The following is a 20,097-nucleotide window of genomic DNA, read 5'->3' as shown; positions in this document are numbered from 1 at the left end:
TGATGTGCACGGATAAGTTATTTAGGCCTATAATAAATACTACAATATTGCATTAAAATAAGGATGGTCCAGTTTGATTTCCTGGTGACATTAAAAATAAAAATGAATAGTATTACAACAGGAATCTGATTTGTACTTGTACAATAACACCTTGATCTGCAGTTTTATCCACTTCTCAATCTGTAGTTCTATGAGCCTGCAGGGCTTCACTTGATGTACTTTGGGGACACTAGTGGTCAGATATAGCTTAGTTTATTAAAATAGCTGAATTTTTTTTTTTTTTTTTTTTATCAGTGCAGAAAACTTGTAGGCGTTTTTATTTCTAAAAATAAATGCATAATAAAAGCACGGCCCCTGCAGCGCTGACTGATGTCCTGACCGCATCTCGCCTGTAGGTGGCAGCAGCGCGCATGTGTTTGAGCTGCGCTTGCTGTAACGGTCTCAACACAGAGGAAGAACTGCTGGTTCTGTTGAGTGATGTGATATCCGCCCTCCTCTCACATACCAGAGCATACTCCCTAAACACCCGCTTTAACCCTTCTCAACAATCAGCTTTTGTAATGAACACATTATAAGCCCGACGTTCCAGCGGTTCATGGTTGCCTCACTGTCAGAGTTAGTTTGGTAAGTGCCGTTATGTCTAGAGGATGCTAACATGCTAACTCACATTACTGTTAGCTGCTTTAGCTTCAGACTATGAATAGAAACATGTCAGACTGCATTAATCCTGAATCCTGAAACCTAAACGCATGAAAGTGATTTTTTCAGTGGTCGGTTTAATTAGTTGAGTTTAGTTCATCCTTTTAGTTAGTCAGATAGCGGTTCAAGTAAACAATGCAGAACCATTCTTTATTTTAGTTGAATGAAACCAGTTTAGTATAGATGTATGATTTCCTCCCAAATTAAATTTTCATAATTTGAAATCAAATTTGCTTTAAATGTAATTTTTTGTTGTTGTTGAGATTACTGTTTGAGAAAGACGACCTAGATCTCATAGAAACGTCCATATCGTCTTGGAGAAACATTTTCTATGACTTTTCCATTACTTGTCTTAAATTGTTTGAAATATGAATGCACATGAAAACAATTATGTATTTAATGGATATAAATATTGTGAGAATCAGTCTTGATGTGTATCGGTGCAACCTTGAGTTCCCACAGTCATAGAAAATACCAGGAAATATCAGGGAATTTAGAAGCTATAGAATTTACATTTATTATTATGCTTAAAATCAAGTAAAAAATAAAATACTAACATTCCTAAGACTTTTGCACCAGACTGTACGTTTTTAATGTATGTAAATGGGTATTGTGTGAATCAGTCTCGATGTAGGAATTCTAAATTAAAGGCTAGAAAAGTCATAGAAATTACATTGACATTTGTTCAACAAATAATAATAATAAAATCTTTTTCTGGTCAAAGGTTTAAATTATGTTTTATATTTTTCTTTGCTTGTATATTACATTTGCTACAAATTAGGGCTGCACAATATTTAAGAAAAATGCGATAAATTGTTAAATAAATCGATACGTGATACGATAATGCTTCAAGTTCTTAAAATCTATTAAAAGTTTATTTAAATGTATATTTAAAGACTGAAATGATTTCTGGGAAAATAAAGCATCACTACTACAGCAGTGTTTTAGCATTACATAAACACAAATCTGACGCGTGCCCAGTCTATTTTTATTAAAACATGTTTTTGACGTAGCCTGTTATAATCATTCAGTCATCGCAAGCCGTTGCGATACGCATATCACGATATGTACTTGTATTTGTGATATTTCAATCATTTTGATACTACAATATCTTTTCTCCATTTCCATTTGTCTCTCTTTGTATCGCAGGTCTGGAGATTTCCTTTGAATGGGTTGAGCTCATGAGACTTTCTCCTTTGAGTTGGGCACATAAAGAACGGCATTAAAGGTGGTTCACAGACCCCTTTGTGTTAAAACATTGTGCCTGTGCAATAAACCAAGACAGCAGCACCCACAATGCCACTTGGATTGGGCCGCAGAAAGAAGGCGTCTCCGCTGGTGGAGAACGAGGAGGCCGAGCCGATCCGGGCTGGACTGAACGTCCCGGGGTTGGATGGCCTGGATGGTGGCAGGGTCGGCCTGGGTGAAGGAGCTGCCCATGAGGGTTTACCACCTCCACCCACCGGCCTGCGACCCCGCCTGATCTTCCACACCCAGCTGGCTCACGGCAGCCCCACGGGACGCATTGAGGGCTTCAGCAATGTGCGTGAGCTTTACGCCAAGATAGGAGAGGCCTTTGGGATTCTTCCAACAGAGGTGAGGGGCTAAATTAGGGATGAGTAACGATTTTTGTGTATTCAATTAGTTGATTTAATTATAGAATATCGAATAGGTTGTGCGATTATGGTCTTAAAAAAATCCCCATGTTTTTCGTTGCTGATGCGGTGGTGACGCTTTAATGTAACCAGAGGGTGGTGATGTCAATAACGCACCTAAAAGCTGTCACAAAGAACCGGCAAAAGTATTGATTATGAATGTGTCAAATATAGCAAGGAGACATTTTAATTGTTTATTAATAAACTTGTGTTTTCTGTGTCAGTATCGGACTTGGCTGCAAAGATGAAGTTGATAATGCTGACTCGCCATCTTCACAGTATATTGAACGCGCCTATAGAGAGAAATGCACATTTCATACGGATTACATAAGCAGAGAGTAGTCTGTTTCTTTTTGTTTTGAATTGTTTTGTTTATAAAGTAGACATTTCAAGCTTTCTATAGATATATTTCTCGTGAGGTAAGTAGCCTATACGCTGAGTTTCGGTTCATTTATGAGACGAGCTCCAGTTCACGAGCAAGTGATCGCGCCGGCGCCTCCATGTCCTGATTATATTGTCTGCTATATTTGCTTCTCATTTATTAAATCCAGGCAACTGGTTGATTAAAATTAAGATTCAATACAAAATAAAATTTATTTAAAGAAAGGCTTTCTACAAAACAAAACTTAATGAAGTGGTCAAAATCATGTTTGATCCACTCCATATGTCTCCCGATATATTGCGCATCTTATGATCCTTACTCATGCTGTTCACTTTTCATATAATCAACATAGATGAAATAAAAAAATAACATTATATTATTTAAACATAAATATGAAACAAAATACGTTTTAATGGCTACAACACGTATAGTAAAGTACAGAGAAATTTAAGGTGGAGCGGGATTTGAACGAACACTGTCTTGCCGGTGAGCGTGTGGGGGAGGGGTGCGTTGTTTTTTTTGTTTTTTTTTTTTCATATAATAATCGAATAATTCCCAGCGATCATCGAATATTATTTTTGCTTGAAATGCCAATCCCTAGACTAAATGCCTACATCCTTTCTCAGGTGATGTTTTGCACACTGAATACTCACAAAGTGGATATGGACAAACTTTTGGGTGGCCAGATCGGGCTGGAGGACTTTATATTCGCTCACGTGAAGGGTCAGAGGAAAGAAGTGGAGGTGTTTAAAGGAGAGGATGCACTGGGGCTCACCATCACTGATAATGGAGCTGGCTATGCTTTCATTAAGGTGAGAGAAATTATCTGGGCTTTCAACCCTCTGGTGCTCTTTGTGTGTCGGTCAAATATGACCGAAATGTATATTTTTTTTATTTCAATGAAATAAATGTACTATATTTTAGTTCAATAATGTTTTTTTTATTACATTGTTTTTGTATTTTTAGGGGATTTTATGGTACTTAATTATATTTACGCTGTATTTATAATTCATTTATTCACTTTTTGGGCACAGACCTGAAATTTTAATTTCCAACTTAAACTGTGATAAATCTTGAATGCTTTAGAGCACAGACTTAAGTCTCTTTTCAAAGACGACACTTGGCAGATTATTGCTAAAGTGTTAAAAATTTTAAAAAGTGAACTTTACGTTTATTGTTATAAAAAATTTGCTAAAATACTATTTACATTTTTTATAAGAAATATAGATTTTCAAAAACATGTTTTACTCTAAAACTGTGAGAAAATCAAAGCCATAAATCTAAGCAAGTTGTGTTCAAAACCTGAGCCTGATATCTCAAAGTGAGCTTTCAGGAAGATTTTGTTTGGCCGCAGTACCAAACGTTTCCACAAGATGAAATTCGTGTCCCATTCATTTCCAGTGCGGTCATTTTTGACTGCGAGGAACACAAAAGTGTGACAATTTTTTTCAGGACCGTTTAACCTGTTCAAATCATGTCCATGATTTTTTGTGTTCACATAGCAAGTGCCAAAACTTTTCGAACCATTCCAATGAATAAAAAAAACACAAATGTAAAAAATTTCAGTCAAAAATGACCAAAGAGCACCACAAGTTCATGTTTTTGATGTCTAAAACTAAAGTGCTTTTCACTCTTGAAATAGTAAAAAATGTTGGGGGTCATTCTGAAAGCCGATAACAATAACAAGCCGATGGTCGAGGCGTTTTTGAGCGTCATTCGGCTTAGTTTTTGGCTCTAGTCGGACGCCGTCAGGTTTTTTTTTGTTTTTGTAATGCTGGTTGTTATAATTCTTAAAGTCTGTAATTCTGATGGGATGAATCAGATTTGATGCTGTTGTAAATGAGCTGATATAAGCACACTTGTGGTTGATTGCACATCAGTTAGATGCTATATCAGTACTAAAAATTGGAGATGGTCCTCACTGCAGAACATGAAATCCAGGGGGAGGAGTCAGATCCAGATCCAACTCCTCCCACCTTACATATACCTAAACCTACCCATCTCCACCCCCTGATCCCTAAACCTACCCATCTCCACCCCTTAATCCCTAAACTCACCCCTAAACCTACCCATCTCCACCCCTTAATCCCTAAACCCACCCCTAAACCTACCAATCTCCACCCCTTATATCTGGATCCAACTCCGCCCCCTGGATCTCGTGTACTGCATGAGGTGCAACTGAAAAATTGTGCCAAGTTCAAACTTCACATTGTACCTAACAAATACCTCTTAATAATAACCTTATCCTCATCATGAGCAATAATACCTTCTGAAATCATCTGATAATCATCTGTTTCCTTTGCAGAGAATAAGAGAAGGCAGTATTATTCATCAGATCCAGGTCATCAACGTGGGCGACATGATCGAGTCGATCAACGGACAGATACTCATCGGCTGTCGCCATTATGAGGTTGCCAAGATGCTGAAGGAACTGCCCAAAGGGAAAACCTTTGTCCTGAAGATGGTGGAGCCTATGAAGGCATTTGGTAAGAGTTTTTGAACACACTGTCGCTGACATTGATGGCCACAGTGAATTTGATATGATGATTTTGACCTGTTTTTTTGTTTGTTTTTAGACATGATCAGTCAGCGGTCAGGTAGCAGGTCAGGCTCTGCACAGTTAGGAACGGGCAGAGGAACCCTGCGCCTGAGATCTAAAGGACCGGCCACCGTAGAGGAACTGGTGAGATTCCTTGCTCAGGGGTATAATGATCTCAGATCAGTTCAGTTCACGGGTCACTAAACTGAGTCAGCAAATATGAGTTAGCATTTGTGCGCTTGGAAAGGTCTAGGTGCCTCTTAACTGTCTTGCAATACGGTACACATTGCACTATATATTCCGCAGGTTAATATATTGTAATGCATAACAATATAGTTATCAATCAATAATATAAATTATTGCTGTGCACGTGCAGTACTGATTGATTAAAGTAAGAGAAAGACCTAGATCTCATTGAATCTTCATAAGATCTAGACCTCATGAAGAAATGCCAATTTTACAGTTTGCACTTATTTAGATGACTTTTTCACAGGGTTTAAAACTGTCTTTTTAAAAACCGTCTTTAAAACCAGAAATTAAGGCCTTGAAGTAATTTTGTCTTGTTTTTCAAAACTAATATCTAAACGTTCTTAAATCAACACACAATGACTACAGATGCAAAATTAAGATATGAAGTCTTGTTTTCTGAGAAACTGAACAAAATTATACGAGTTTACACTTGAAACAAAAACAAATATTTGTCATTGGGGTATTAAAACTAGTTTTCCCCTTTGAATTAAGATGATTTATCTGAGCCTGTTGGCAGATATTTGTAATGTCTTAATCATAAACTCACTTGATTTTTATCCATATCATTTTGTCTTGATTTAAAGGGTTAGTCCACCCAAAAATGAAAATTCTGTCAGTAATTACTCGCCCTCATGTTGTTCCAACTCCGTAACGCCCGTTTCACACATACTCCGTTTGCAGTGCGTATGCGGTGCGTATTTTTTTCCGTACCCATGTTAACAGGTTAGAGCTTTCACACTGCACGCGGTTGCAGTCCGTCGATCCGTTCCAGTTGCGGTGCGTGTACAGCAGTGCAGAGATCGTTTCCGCACCGAGTCTATTTTTGCTGTGCTGCACGCGCTGAATTAAAGTGACAGCGCATGCTTCGTGGTCAAAATGAACACAGATTGAACTGAAAATGTAGCAATTTCACCATAAATGCGATTAATTAAATAAAATGTAGTAATCTCAACATAAATGTATTTAAATACTTTTTTTTTTCACTTTAAGACCGGGGTAAAGCAAGGAAAGCTACAATTTACCTCAACAAGGTGACATAATGAACAACACTTGTCTCATTCGTGGAGGTGGAAAAACAAGTTCTTTGTGATATGCAAGATTTATTGTAAAATTTTAATGAAAAAGATAAGGCATGAGAGTCGGCTGTTTTTGTCAATTTTAAGTTTTAATTTAAAATGTTTGCGATTTAATATAAGTAGGCTACATGGTTAAATATTTGCCCACTTGCTTGAGCAACTTAATAGAAGTAATGCATTGAATAATAGGCTGACGTTGTTTAAATTGTGTTTAAACGTGCATACGTCTGTTAAAGAGTGTATATGCGTACAAAGAGAATCGCAATGATGAGACGTTAAGACCGGGGTAAATCAAGGGAAAATACCATTTACTTCAACAAGACAACATAATGAACAACACTCGTCTCATTCGTGGAGGTGGAAAAACAAGTTCTTTGTGACATGCAAGATTTATTGTATAAAGATTTAAATTATGCAAAAGAAAGGCAAAGGTATGAGTCTGCTGTTTTTGTCAATTTTAAGTTTTAATTTAAAATGTAGGCTATGCGATTTTAATATAAGTAGCCTACATGGTAAAATATTTTTACCACTTGCTTGAGCAACTTAATATATAATTATATAGAAGTAATGCATTTAATAATATGTTGTTTAAATTGTGTTTAAACGTGAATATGTCTATTAAACAGTGTATGTGTACACAGAGAATCACAATGCTGGGAATTTTTTTTTTTTTTTTAACTAAAAGTTGCTGATAACTTCTGGATTTGAAATACAAATAGTGAGTATGTATTTGTGGTATAGCCTACAGCAGCAGATCAGTTACGCACTGCAAACGCAGCATATGTGAAAGCACTATTGCGCGTGCTGCTCCTGCACTGCATACGCACTGCAACACGCACCGCATATGCACTGCACACGGAGTATGTGTGAAACGGGCGTAAGACTTTTGTTCATCTTCGGAACACAAATTAAGATATTTTTGATGAAGTCTGAGAGCTGTCTCACTCCTCCACAGGCTTCTATGTAATTTCATCTGCTGGCCCAGAAAAGGTAGTAAAGACATTAAAGTAGTCAAAGTGGCTCAACCTTAAGTTTATCAAGCGACGAGAATACATTTTGTGCGCAAAAATAACGACTTTATTCAACTGTTCATTTTCTTTAAGAATCTTTAGACCATTGCACTGCAGTGTGATCAGAAGTTACAGTAAAAGTTATGTCCATATTGATTGGGAGCAGAGGTATTCAAGCCTTAAGTTATTATTTGTAATATTAATTAAAAAGCATTCTGAAACTTTGTGTTGCTAGTTCCCTTCTCTTTATTCCTTACATTTTCTTTACTCGCTCTTTAAAACATTTTCATTACTCAAATTGGAGGAAATATAACTGCACATTACAAATATGTTTTTAATGGATGTAAATAAATATTGTGAGAATCAGTATTTTAATGTACAGTATGATCACATCGGTTCAACCCTATCTTGAGCTCCCACATTCATAGAAAATACCAGGAAATATCAGGGAATTTAAAATTCAAGGCTAGAAAAGATCACACTGACATTTATGCATTACATTTTTCAAAGATTGAAAAAATTGTGAGGTACATTTTTAGATTTACATTTTTATTAGACGTTTCTTGTCATCAAATTATTATTTTTTACAAACGTTTTCTTCACAATTTTTCTTTTCAAATAGAACATTTGCAACGAGCTGGAAATGCTACAGTTATAATGTGACTCCATATATTCAGAAAAGCTTGCAGCCACTAATGCAAAACATTATGGATTGGTTTGTAGTTTAAGACTATTTAACATTTTTACAAACTGGACAAAACCTCATCTGTGTTATGCTATGCCACAGTGTTGTCAAAAAGATCAATATTTTATTAATACTGAAATGTCTGCAACGGTAATCTGTAATATTTTCACTCATTTATTTTGTGTTGCAGCCGTCAGCATTTGAAGAAAAGGCTATTGAGAAAGTGGATGATCTGTTGGAGAGCTACATGGGTATTCGAGACAGTGAACTCGGTATGCATCCCTGCGTATTCCAGTTTTTGTCCGGTTTTTCTTTCTTTAAGTGGCGTTACTAACTCTCACACTCATTCACAGCTGCCACGATGGTTGAGCTCGGCAAGGACAAGAAGAACCCGGATGAGTTTGCTGAAGCTTTGGACGAGACTCTGGGTGATTTCGCATTTCCAGATGAGTTTGTGTTTGATGTGTGGGGTGCCATAGGCGATGCTAAGGTCGGTCGCGTGTAATTCTAGAAACGGCTAAAATGGCAATTCTAGAAAACGCTCCTTTAGGAACACTAGGGGATTTTATTTTTGTTCTTTTTGGGAGCATACGCTGGGATGCTGGAAACACTTGTATGTAGCCCTCTAACAGATGTTATCAAGACACTACGTTGAATGCATTTTTAAAAAGATTTTGACTAGGTTGAGCCTAATCACCTATGTGAAATGTCTTATTTAGTCGGATATCAAGCAAAAGAGACTCATTGAATGCGCAAAGTGTTCGCTCCAGGGACCATGTCTCGTATCCCTGTGAGGTTTCTCTGTTACATACTGTGACTTTCACTTGCACTGTGTTGCCCGACGCTGTATAAATTGCACGCTATGGCACGGATCACAGACCACACGGTGCAGAGATCGAGGCAATGCTGGTCTGCACTGGTGTGGATCTGACCCGTCCCGTGGCAGTATTACAGACCATTTGTCTTATCAACACTATAATGATTCCCTAAAGCATGTGCTGTCTTGTTATGTACTCTTGTCCTCTCTTATATTAAGGATTTCAAGTGGCTTAGAAGTTGTTGCAATGAACTGTTTCTAAATGACCTCTAGTGCTTTACATTTCCAGTTCTGTGGCTTAGCTCTTATTTTAAAAGAGAAATGGGAAAGAAATAAAACATTGATTTTTATGTTAGTAGTGTGATCAACTAGGCTACCACCTATTGCCAAACATAAGGAAATCTTTTTCTTTTTTGTCTCTCAGTAAAATCAGTATTAAGTATCATGAGGTATTATAAATAGTATTTATCCTTTTCAGGATTGATAGAGGAATAAGTAAGGGATTAGAATTTGGGCTGGGCGATATGACTAATATCAAACCAACCGTCATTGCAGCCAAAAGCATAAAGTAAAATACAAATCAATCATGTTGTCTGGACTGTTTTTCACGATTATGAACATGCTGAAGATTGATATTTAATCATTTTCATCTTTATGCACAAATATAACCGGTATATAGTAATAAACTATATTTACCTACATATATTTTTATGCCATGAGGCTGTAAGTGAATTTTTTTATTGATAATGCAAATTAATTGTTTAATGTTGAATTGAGTTTTGATGGGAGGAAAATGTATATGTTTTAATTATTTTGCGTTCATTCGCAGTGCTTTTGTTTTCCCTTTCAAAGCATTTGTGTTCTCTTGCATTCTCCTGAGAAACTTTCCTTTTTTTTCGCGCAAAACTTTTGTGATGGAAAAATATGTTCTATACTATTTCTAAACTATACTAACTTTTGCGAGCAAACGCAAAGTTTCTCAGGGGAACGCAATACTTTGTCAAGAGAAAGCAAAAGTGTTGCGAGTGATCGCAAAATCTAATTTTCCTCCTAGCTTATTTAGTTTCCTTCAAGTTTTGCAAGCGAACGCCAACCTTTTGTGACTCAGCGACTCTGTATGGTATGCTTAATGTTATACTGCCAGCACAATTATTGTGTGTGAATATTTGATGTATATCGCCCAGCCCTAATTAAAAGTGAATATTAAAGCACTGATGGGAAGGTAGAGGCTGTGGATGGCATTGATCTGAGTGTATATAGTGTTGATGTGTTTACGGAAATTACACTACAGTAGCATTTTTCAAGATACTGACAATAGCACTGCAAATATGACCAAACACAGACATTGTACACTAAGCACATGAAGATTTATTAAGTTAGTTGAACTCAGAGATTATTATTATTATTACTCTTAACCAGGCTGTTCAACACTGTAGTATTTCCACATCTGTAACTTCAGAGCATGTTTTAAATGTAAAGTACTGATCATGTGATGGTTAAAACTCAAAACTGTATATTTCTTCCTCTTTATTATTATTTAGCCAGGCGCCATTTCTTATGGAGGACATAAGTTAATGTTTAAAGGACCAGAACAAAAATGTCAAAAAAAAAAAAACTGTTACATGTTTAGGTGTTACTTTTTACATACTGTAAAGCTATCAGTGTAGCTTGAACACAGCGCTCTTGTGGTTGATTTACTTTGGACACTTTTTTTCATTCAGTGCTTTTTGAACATAATTAGATATGTTGTTTTTAAGAATGAATAGTTTACACTGATGATGTAATGGTTCTGATGGAGTACTCAGACTACATTCAAATGGCAATAATCATATAAGTCTTATATGTGTTACATTTTTCTCCATTGACAGAAATGCTATTGCACCAAATTGTTATTTGTTACTGATTTCTCAACAGTATTAAAATAAAGAAAACAATTTGTGTGATTTTGTTTTTGTGTTCTGGAAAGCAGGCGGTGTTTTTGTTTCTAACAGTTGTTCATTGAAACATTGGGTTCGTTCTCCTTGGCTAAACATAAACAACCTCTACCAAGGGCATATTTCCATTCTTTACGTTTGCATTACTAATGAGGCTGTATAGGGGAATGAGTGACCTGCACTGAAAATATAATTCAAGACTTACTTAATATAGTGTTCTTTAAGGGATAGTTAATTCAAAAATTAAAATTGTCATTCATTAACTACTCACCGTCATGTCGTTCCGGCCTGTAAGACTTTCGTTCATCTTCGAAACACAAATAAAGATCTTTTTTGATGAAATCTGAGAGCTTTCTGTCCCTCCATTGACAGCTATGCAACTACCACTTTGACGCTTCAAAAAGAGATCGTAAAACGAATCCATATTAATTGAGTGGTTTAGTCCAAATTTTCTGAAGAGATCCAATCGCTTTATATGATGAATAGATTGAATTTAGGTTTTTATTCACATTGATCAGCGAACATAAACAAACTGCTTGATGCGTGAGAATGCGAGAATGAACCTCATTGGTTCTTGCTGAAGCTCAAACGTGATGTGTAACACGAGAATGAACCTCATTGGTTCTTGCTGAAGCTCAAACGTGATGTGTAACACGAGAATGAACCTCATTGGTTCTTGCAGAAGCTCAAACGTGATGTGTAACACGAGAATGAACCTCATTGGTTCTTGCTGAAGCTCAAACGTGATGTGTAACACGAGAATGAACCTCATTGGTTCTCGCTGAAGCTCAAACGTGATGCGTAACACGAGAATGAACCTCATTGGTTCTTCCTGATGAGTGAATTGATCAATGTTTAAATGTGAATAAAAGCCTAAATTCATTCTATTCATCATATAAAGCGATCGTGTCTCTTCAGAAAATTTGGACTAAACCTCTCGGTTCATATATGTACATTTTGAAGCGTCAGAGTGTCAGTTGCGTAGCTGTCTATGGAGGGACAGAAAGCTCTCAGATTTCATCAAAAAGATATTTATTTGTGTTGTGAAGATGAACGAAAGTCTTATGGGTTTGGAACGACATGAGGGTGAGTAAATAATGACAAATTTCATTTTTGGGCGAACTATCCCCCATGAGAGAAACACATTTTTGCAGTGTCCTGCACTCCTGTGGCAATTTGTGTTTTCCACACAAGTAACTTTGCGTAAATGTCCCTGCAGCGTTCGGAAAGAGTTTGCTCTCTTCCAACCCCTCACACTGCCTTTGAGTTCCCAAAACAAATAATGCTTACACCAAACATTTCACGGATCAATGGCAAAGCTTGTTTTCCCCTCAAGCACCAGTTGATCCAGTAATCTACAAAGAAAACATATTAGAGTACCATAAAAAAAAAAAAAAAGCGTTCAAGTGGATAAGGTGTGGTCAAAGACTTGACTTCTGAGAATTTTGTGATGGTAATTTAAGTTATGGATAGTCACAGCACTATAAAAGGTAATTATTGGCGAAGGGCGGTCTCGTTCTTGGGACGTGTGGGTGTTTGTGGGAGTCTTGTGACCTAGCTGAAAGACTAGCAACAAACACTGCAGGTGCAGCTTGAGCTCATCAGGGTTTCCGCATCAAAAGCGACTGGACTTCACTCCAGCAACACCAGACAGCCATGCCCTTGAGACCGAGGGCTTCCTCTCAACCTGGAAGAGCAAACACCCTTCCATCCCTTAAAAACATCCCAGTTCTGCGCCCGAGAGCTTCGTCGTCTCACTCGAAGTCGCCTTTAGAGGATGAGCTCTCCTGTCCGGTCTGCTGCGAGATCTTCACCGATCCCGTGGTCCTTAAGTGCAGCCACAGTTTCTGCCGGATCTGCCTTCGTCAGTTCTGGAGCAGGAAGGCGGCCAAGAGGGAATGTCCAGTGTGCAGGAGGAAGAGCTCTTTGACGGAGCCCACCGTGAGCCTGGCGCTGAAGAACGTGTGCGACGCCATCATACAGGAGCAGAAAGGACAAGCGTCTGCGAGAGCTGGCTCAAATGCCGCCAACGGGACGTCCAAATCGGAGGCTCTTTGTGCCACTCACGGGGAGGGACTCAAACTGTTCTGCCAAGAGGATGAAGAGGTTCTCTGCTGTGTTTGTCAAACGTCCAAAAAACATCAAGGCCACAGTGTGTGTCCTTTGGAAGAGGCAGCAAACGATCTCAAGGTGATCATATTTCCAAGAATATTACTTAGTTTTAAGCAGTTGTTTTATTTTTTGCATTGAGGCTTTATGTCTATTGTATTTACCATCCATATTCTCATTACCATAATGGATCCAGATGTTTTATTTATTTATTTCATTTTAGGTTTTTTATTTTCAGTAATTGTCTATGGAAGAAAATTAATGCCAAATGTTTCTGAAACAAAAATCTTGTTGAATTGCACTAACTGAAAAAAACCCAAAAAACATTGCATTTACCGTGCTTGCATTTTTAATACATTGTATTTTCAGGGCTTGCATTCTTATGGGACGAAATTCAACATTGCTGTATATTTAAGCTGTGAATATTTCAATTCATAACATTTCACACACATTTTCATTATTAAAAATTCAATAAACCATATTCACCTTTCAGATTTCACTTCCAAATCATTAATTCTGTTTAAACATACAACCTATAATATTCGACAGGCATTTTTCAGTCCATTTTATTTCGCTTCCACAAATTAAAATTCAGGTTCAAATTCAACATTTCACACGGGAACCGCAGGAATAGCAGTAGAGTACCTATGCATAATCTCCATCTGCTGTTAGTCGGCTCATCAGCAGGGGGTGCAAGTGCGTGTTGACGAAGACCAAAGCAACAAGTACAGAGAGAAACATAAATAAAGAAAAAAAAGTAGCGAGAGTCATTATATATTATATGTTTTATATACATTAATTGACAGTTTATTTGATTAAAGGAGCCGTATGTAAGATTGTGGCCAAAACTGGTACTGCAATCACTTTCAAATTACTGTAGAGCGGTGTATCCCCTCCCCCTCCCCCCTGACTCGAGGTTGCCAGATAGGCTGCAGGATCCAGCTGGAACGTTTGTAGCTGCAGCTGTGGTAACTAGAGCTGAGCTGGCAACCCGGATGCCGAAACACTACTGACTTCGTGATTGGTAGATAGGTGGAGGGTGGGGCTTCAGGCCAAAACACAAGATGACATCATCAACATCAGTTGAGGGCTGCAACTTCACTTTTTAAATGACAATATCCTGACCGGACTACTGTTGTCAGTGATATAAGTATTTGAAATGAACATGATTTCTTAATGTCTAGTGACATATCAGGGCCATTTTATGATTAATTGAAATACATTTCTTACATACAGCTCCTTTAAATATCAAGAATCTGCATCATGCCTGACACCTACATGAACACTTTACAGTTGGTTTTATGACTGTAAGTTATTCTCTTCAAATATTATTGAAGTTAGAAACACGTGTACCAATGTCGTATGTACAATTTAGAGACAGTCCCTAAATTTGCAAAATATCGAACATCCAATGTCAAGCCAACTTTATGCCAGTATTTTACTGGGAAACGCTTAGCGTCAAACTTTGCGCGTTACGTTCGTATTCTAAGTCCATCTGTTTGCCTGTAGCCTATATAGTACCGCTTACATTCCCAATAAGGTGCGAGTTTGGTCTTTTATATCACTGTATTAGTCCATCAAGCTATGTTAAGCATTTTATGTCACAACCGCAGGGGAATCCTGGAGTTTGATGTATTGAGGGAAACCCTAGTAGCCTATTGCAGCACAGCAAGTGAGATGTAGAGTTATGGAAACTAAACAACCGAGAGAAATATATGTCTACCTCAGGTTTAACGTTTGATCTGTACACCAGCATCGAGGAATAACATCATAATCTCATTCATGGTAGAGAAAGCTGCTTACATGTACAAAAGTAACCGTGAAGACATTGAATTAAACATAATCGCAGCTTTTGTCTTTATCAGCTTTTCCGCATAGTGGCACTGATAATCATCACACATACACTCCATTTCTGTAAATCAGTTTTTGTGAATTAAATGAACGACTCTCTCACCCGTTGCTGGTCTTCGTGAACACGCACTTGCACCCCCTGCTGGTGAGGTCGACTAACAGCAGATGGAGATCGGCAATCTATTGCTTTTCCTGCAGTTCCCGGATGTGAAAAGAATTTGTGGAAGTGAATTTGTAAAGCGAAAAAATTGTCTGTCGAATAATATAACAGAATGAATATTTTGGACGTGAAATCGGAATGGTGGTTATGGATTATTGAATTTCTAATAATAACAATGCATATTTTTTTCCAAGTAGTGCAATTCAACAAGCTTTTTTGTTTCAAAAACATTTGGCATTATTTTACTTACATAATTGTCTTTATTCTCAATTCTCATTATTTTTTGGCACAAATTAAAGTAAGCACAATTAATACTTATCAGGATGTAACAATGCAATTTAACTAATATCATATGTTAAATAATAATATAGTTTTCACATTGTGGTAATGAGAATTTGGGGGGAAATGTGCTTAATTGAAAGTAATGTGATTATTTTTTTAATGTCAATGGTAGGATACAGATTATCTTGCTTAATTTAAAATATTGTGGAATGCAGTAAATATGAGTCATTTTCCACGACCATAGAAAACTTGATAATAGCTTGGAATTTAAAAAATGTAGGTCAATACAGTTGAATATACTTTTTATTTTTATTTTTTATACTTAATCAGAAAGTGCTTTTGTGGTGCAACTTGTTAAAAAATATATATATATTTACGAACTGTCCTAGGCTCTGTTTACACCTGGTATTAGAATGTGTTTTGGTCGATCAGATCACAAGTGGACGACGCTAAATACAAGTGTAAACGGGGTCTAAAACGTTTCTTTTGGCCACTTCCAAAGGTAGTTGAAACCGCATTCGACCAGATTGCTTTTGTAGTGTAAACGCTCATGTGGTCGAATACATTCAAACAGCCACAAAACACTGCCTTCTCTCCGCCTACTGACCTGATGCGTAAACATTATGGGAAGCGGCTAGCCGGACTGGATTTAAACTTTGTCGGCTGAAGACTGTTTGGTTTGAAGACGAAAAACGTACCAAGCACAACGTTCTCTCACCATTCCTGATATCTAACGCACACACACCGCGTTCGGCATTGTCTTGCAGCTATCAGGGAAGAAACGAAAGCTGCTGCTGCTCTCCGTGTGTTTTTCCGTCGTCTCCTGTCGTGTTCATATTCATAAGATCTGTAAAAACCATACCTTTACAAAAGATACAGATTTAAACACCAGGTGTAAACAAGAGTGTGTTTCCCTCGTCTACTTGTGAACCGATCGACCAAAACGCGTCTTAATACCAAGTGTAAACAGGGCCATAGAGTTGTTTTAAAGTCGAGTGAGATGTACATTTTTCTTTCTCCAGGAGGAAATGAGGCAGATTGTCATCCCACTTAAGAAAAGTCTTAGACTCCTCTATGAGGCCAAACAAGAATGCGATGACATAACAGTCCACATCAAGGTATCAACTGAGAAAGTTCCAGACTTACAAACATCATATGATACACTAACCATCAACAGAGACCTCCATTACTCAGTGCATTACCTTTTTTTATGTTGGGTTCACACAGAACCAAAGGGAACAGACAGAGAAACAAATTCACGAGGAGTTTGCAGAGCTTCAAAAATTTCTTTTGAAGGAGGAAGCTGCAAGGATTGCTGTTCTGGCAGAAGAAGCAGAGACAAAGAAGCAGACGATGAAGAAAAAAACTGACTTAATCACTCGTGATATACTCACCTTTTCACAGGCTGTCATGGCCATTGAAAATGAGATTGCTGGAGATGACAGCCTCTTTTTACAGGTAATCTGCTGTGTTTGGAATGTTAACTAATCTTGTCAATTTTGTACAAATATTAGCACAAGTAACTGATTTACATTTTCCCCACAGAACTACAAGAATGTCAAAATGAGGTAATCATACACTGCACATTTGAAAGTATTTGATCGTTTTGTTTGCATAAAATCCATCACAACTAATCTGACTTAATGTCATTACAGAGCTCAGATAACACTTCACGAACCAGAAACCATCCCCAAATCTCTAATCGATGTTGCGGAGCACATGACCTCCCTGAAGTTCGGAGTGTGGGAAAAAATGCAGAGTCTGGTGGAATTCAGTGAGTGCTCGGTTATTATAGAGCTGGATGAGCTTGTGCAAACATTCAGGGTTTCAGAACGGGTTTCCTTTCAATTCACGAGTCGGAATCTGAACGTTTCTCAGGTTGAAAAGCAAGGACAGGAAGAGGAAATTACAGCAGTTCAAAGAAATTCAAAGTTCAAAGTTGGTTTGTTCAACAAATGAAGGGAGAAAAAATGTTTTCCATCTTGTAAGTCTGCTTCATGTTGTTGGATCCACTTTGAGCTAAATTAGAGCATTCTGGGAAAATATGGTACATAAAACGAAATAAAAAAATAAAACAAAATTATAAATATATTTGTATATTACAGTATGTTAACATTTCAATATTTATAGAATTAAATATAAATATATAAAACATTTCTATAGGTGTCATTGCCAAAGCTGACTATTAATATCGTCTTTTCTGGAAATATGTATAATACATAGAAATTAAATGTATTATCTATTCAATTATATTTATTAATATCTACACTTACAGCAGAATTTCAAAGAATTTCATTCCATTTTATTTCTACATCCTTAAAGCTGAAGTGTGTAATTACACTGGAAATGGAATTGCAAAAATGTATAATTAAAAAGGTTTCCAGAACATTGCACCCATCTGCCATTGGTCAAACAACCAGATATCCCGCCCCAAAATTCATGCCATTGGTTGAGCTGTGAGGATGTCCAAACAAATGGCACAAAAACTACAAATTGCTAGTTGCAGAAAGTATTTCACACTGAAAAGTTACATGCTTGAATGACATTTAAATTCAACTATTTTTTTAAATATAAATTTGTTATAATGTCTTCCCACTTTCTCCACCACTTAGCTCCAGTGACGTTGGACCCCAACACAGCCTACCCCTGTTTGTCTCTTAGCAAGAATCTAACAAGTGTGTCCAACACGGGAGTGATGAAACAGCTGCCTGATAACCCTGAGCGCTTCGACCACTTTGTTTTTGTACTGGGCTCCAAGGGTTTCACCTCCGGATGCCATTCCTGGGAGGTGGACGTGGGCCAAAATAATGACTGGGTTATTGGTGTGGTTAAAGAATCCATTGCCAGGAAAGGCAAAATCTCTGGCTGTCCAGAAGGAGGATTCTGGACCATCGCTCTCTCTGATGGGAAGTACACGGCCATGACCACCCCGCACACACCACTCATGCTGAAGGGACACCTGGAGAGGGTTCGCGTGAAGATCGACTATGGTGCTGGAGAGGTCAGCTTCTTTGACCCAGTGGATGTCACACCCATCTACACATTTAATGACCACTTTACTGAGAGGATGTTCCCTTTTTTTTGTCCGGGGGCAAATATAAATGGGAACAATCCAGGGCCACTTAAGATCTGTCCTGTGAGAGTGGCAGTTTGGAACAGTGCCTCCTGGTGACCGTTCAACAGCTACGTTGCTGTGTTCAAATATCAACATATTACTCCCATTCTTGCCTCGTTGCATTGGCTATAAGGTATAGAATCGAGTTCGAACTTTTGGTTTTGGTATTCATCTCCACCAATAACCTCGCTCCATCTTATTCTTGCAGACATCCTCGTAAGTCATGTTCTCACCAGATCACTTAGATCCAGTGATCTTGCTCTCTTAACAGTGCCCAGAACTAGATCTAAACACAAGGGTGATTGTGCGTTTGCTGTGGCCTGTCCCAATCTGTGAAGTAAGTTTCCACTTTAAGTCCAAGTTAAAAACTTACCTACTCTCTTTGGCATTTTAAAAATGGTTTGTATCTTATGATTGTGCTACTTGCTTTAAATTTTTATTTTTACTATTTTGATGTATTATCTTTTGTGTCTACTTTGTAAAGCACTTTGGTCAACCTAAGTTGTATTTACACAGTGCTATATAAATAAAGAAACAGAACAGATGTAATTTTCTTCTGCGTCAGAGCTGTCCAGTAAATACCTGCTGAGACTAATTTTCCAATGTAAAATAATCTCTTAACTACACTCATAAAAACAAATATTCTTTATTGGAATTGATGGTTCCATGTAGAATCTTTAACATCAATGGAATCTTTCCATTGCGCAAAAGGTGTCAAGGTTGGGTGAAGGGATGAGATGAGGACTTGATGCAGAAAATAGGCTTTTTATTTGTAATTTAAAAACAAAAAACGGCAGCAGGACTAGACACTATGGGTATATATATATACGATGACAAACTGGCACAGGACTGCAAACACAAGGAGAATAAGTAGGAGAGCAAATAAAGCAGGAAACGAGGAAGGACAGGTGGGGCAAATTAACCAATAATCAAATAACAAGAAGGGCAGGGTTAGACAATAGACAGGAGAGCGCATGGCACAAGAAAACATACATGACAAGCCATGTGCTCACAACAAACATGACAAAAACAAGAGCACATGGTCAGCAAACACCATCACAAGCCATGTGCTCAAACAAAACTTGACACGAACACGCAGCCAGAGAGCCCTCACCGAATGAGTGTCCACACAGCCCAAGACAAGAAGAAACAACTCAGCCGAAAGAAACGTGAACCACGTGCTAAGCCGAACACAAGCGGTCCAAGCGATCTCGAAACCGCGTACTCACAACAGAAAACACGGACATTTATGAATGTCCGAACCCCGACACAGAACCCAAAGCAAACTAGACCGAAGTGCCAGGATCCAAACACCACGCTCTGAACAGAGACGAAAGAGAGTGTAAAATGAGATTTGTAAAATGTTATTCACACTAAGAAAAACATGATTCTTTTAAGACCTGTAACATTCTTCGGAGAACCGAGAATGGTTCTTAGAAAACCCCATTTTTGGTACCTACATTTTTAAGAGTGTATTATCCTCTATTAGGTCATTACTCACTGAGACTATACAATAACTTTGAGATTTTCTACC

The 20,097-nt window shown here is 37.7% G+C and overlaps 2 protein-coding genes across 2 annotated transcripts; both read left to right on the top strand.

Annotated features, from left to right (window-relative positions):
* Positions 1 to 444: 444 nt before the first annotated feature.
* Positions 445 to 9,467, top strand: gipc1 (GIPC PDZ domain containing family, member 1). The gene is made up of 7 exons (XM_084386029.1): positions 445 to 624; positions 1,849 to 2,295; positions 3,363 to 3,548; positions 5,042 to 5,222; positions 5,313 to 5,419; positions 8,486 to 8,567; positions 8,649 to 9,467. The coding sequence occupies exons 2-7, from the start codon at positions 1,996 to 1,998 to the stop codon at positions 8,798 to 8,800; spliced, it is 1,008 nt and encodes a 335-aa protein (XP_084242155.1). The 5' UTR covers positions 445 to 624; positions 1,849 to 1,995; the 3' UTR covers positions 8,801 to 9,467.
* Positions 9,468 to 12,558: 3,091 nt separating this feature from the next.
* Positions 12,559 to 19,117, top strand: LOC311303600 (E3 ubiquitin-protein ligase TRIM39-like). The gene is made up of 6 exons (XM_084430154.1): positions 12,559 to 13,236; positions 16,471 to 16,566; positions 16,676 to 16,906; positions 16,994 to 17,016; positions 17,104 to 17,222; positions 18,061 to 19,117. Exons 1-6 carry the CDS (start codon positions 12,703 to 12,705, stop codon positions 18,618 to 18,620), a joined length of 1,563 nt encoding a protein of 520 aa, XP_084286280.1. The 5' UTR covers positions 12,559 to 12,702; the 3' UTR covers positions 18,621 to 19,117.
* Positions 19,118 to 20,097: the final 980 nt, after the last annotated feature.

Source organism: Rutilus rutilus (genome assembly GCF_951802725.1).
Source record: "Rutilus rutilus genome assembly, chromosome: 1".
NCBI classification, from domain to species: domain Eukaryota; kingdom Metazoa; phylum Chordata; class Actinopteri; order Cypriniformes; family Leuciscidae; genus Rutilus; species Rutilus rutilus.
The sequence above is the reverse complement of the archived record's forward strand: the minus strand, read 5'-3'. Positions and strand labels throughout refer to the sequence as shown.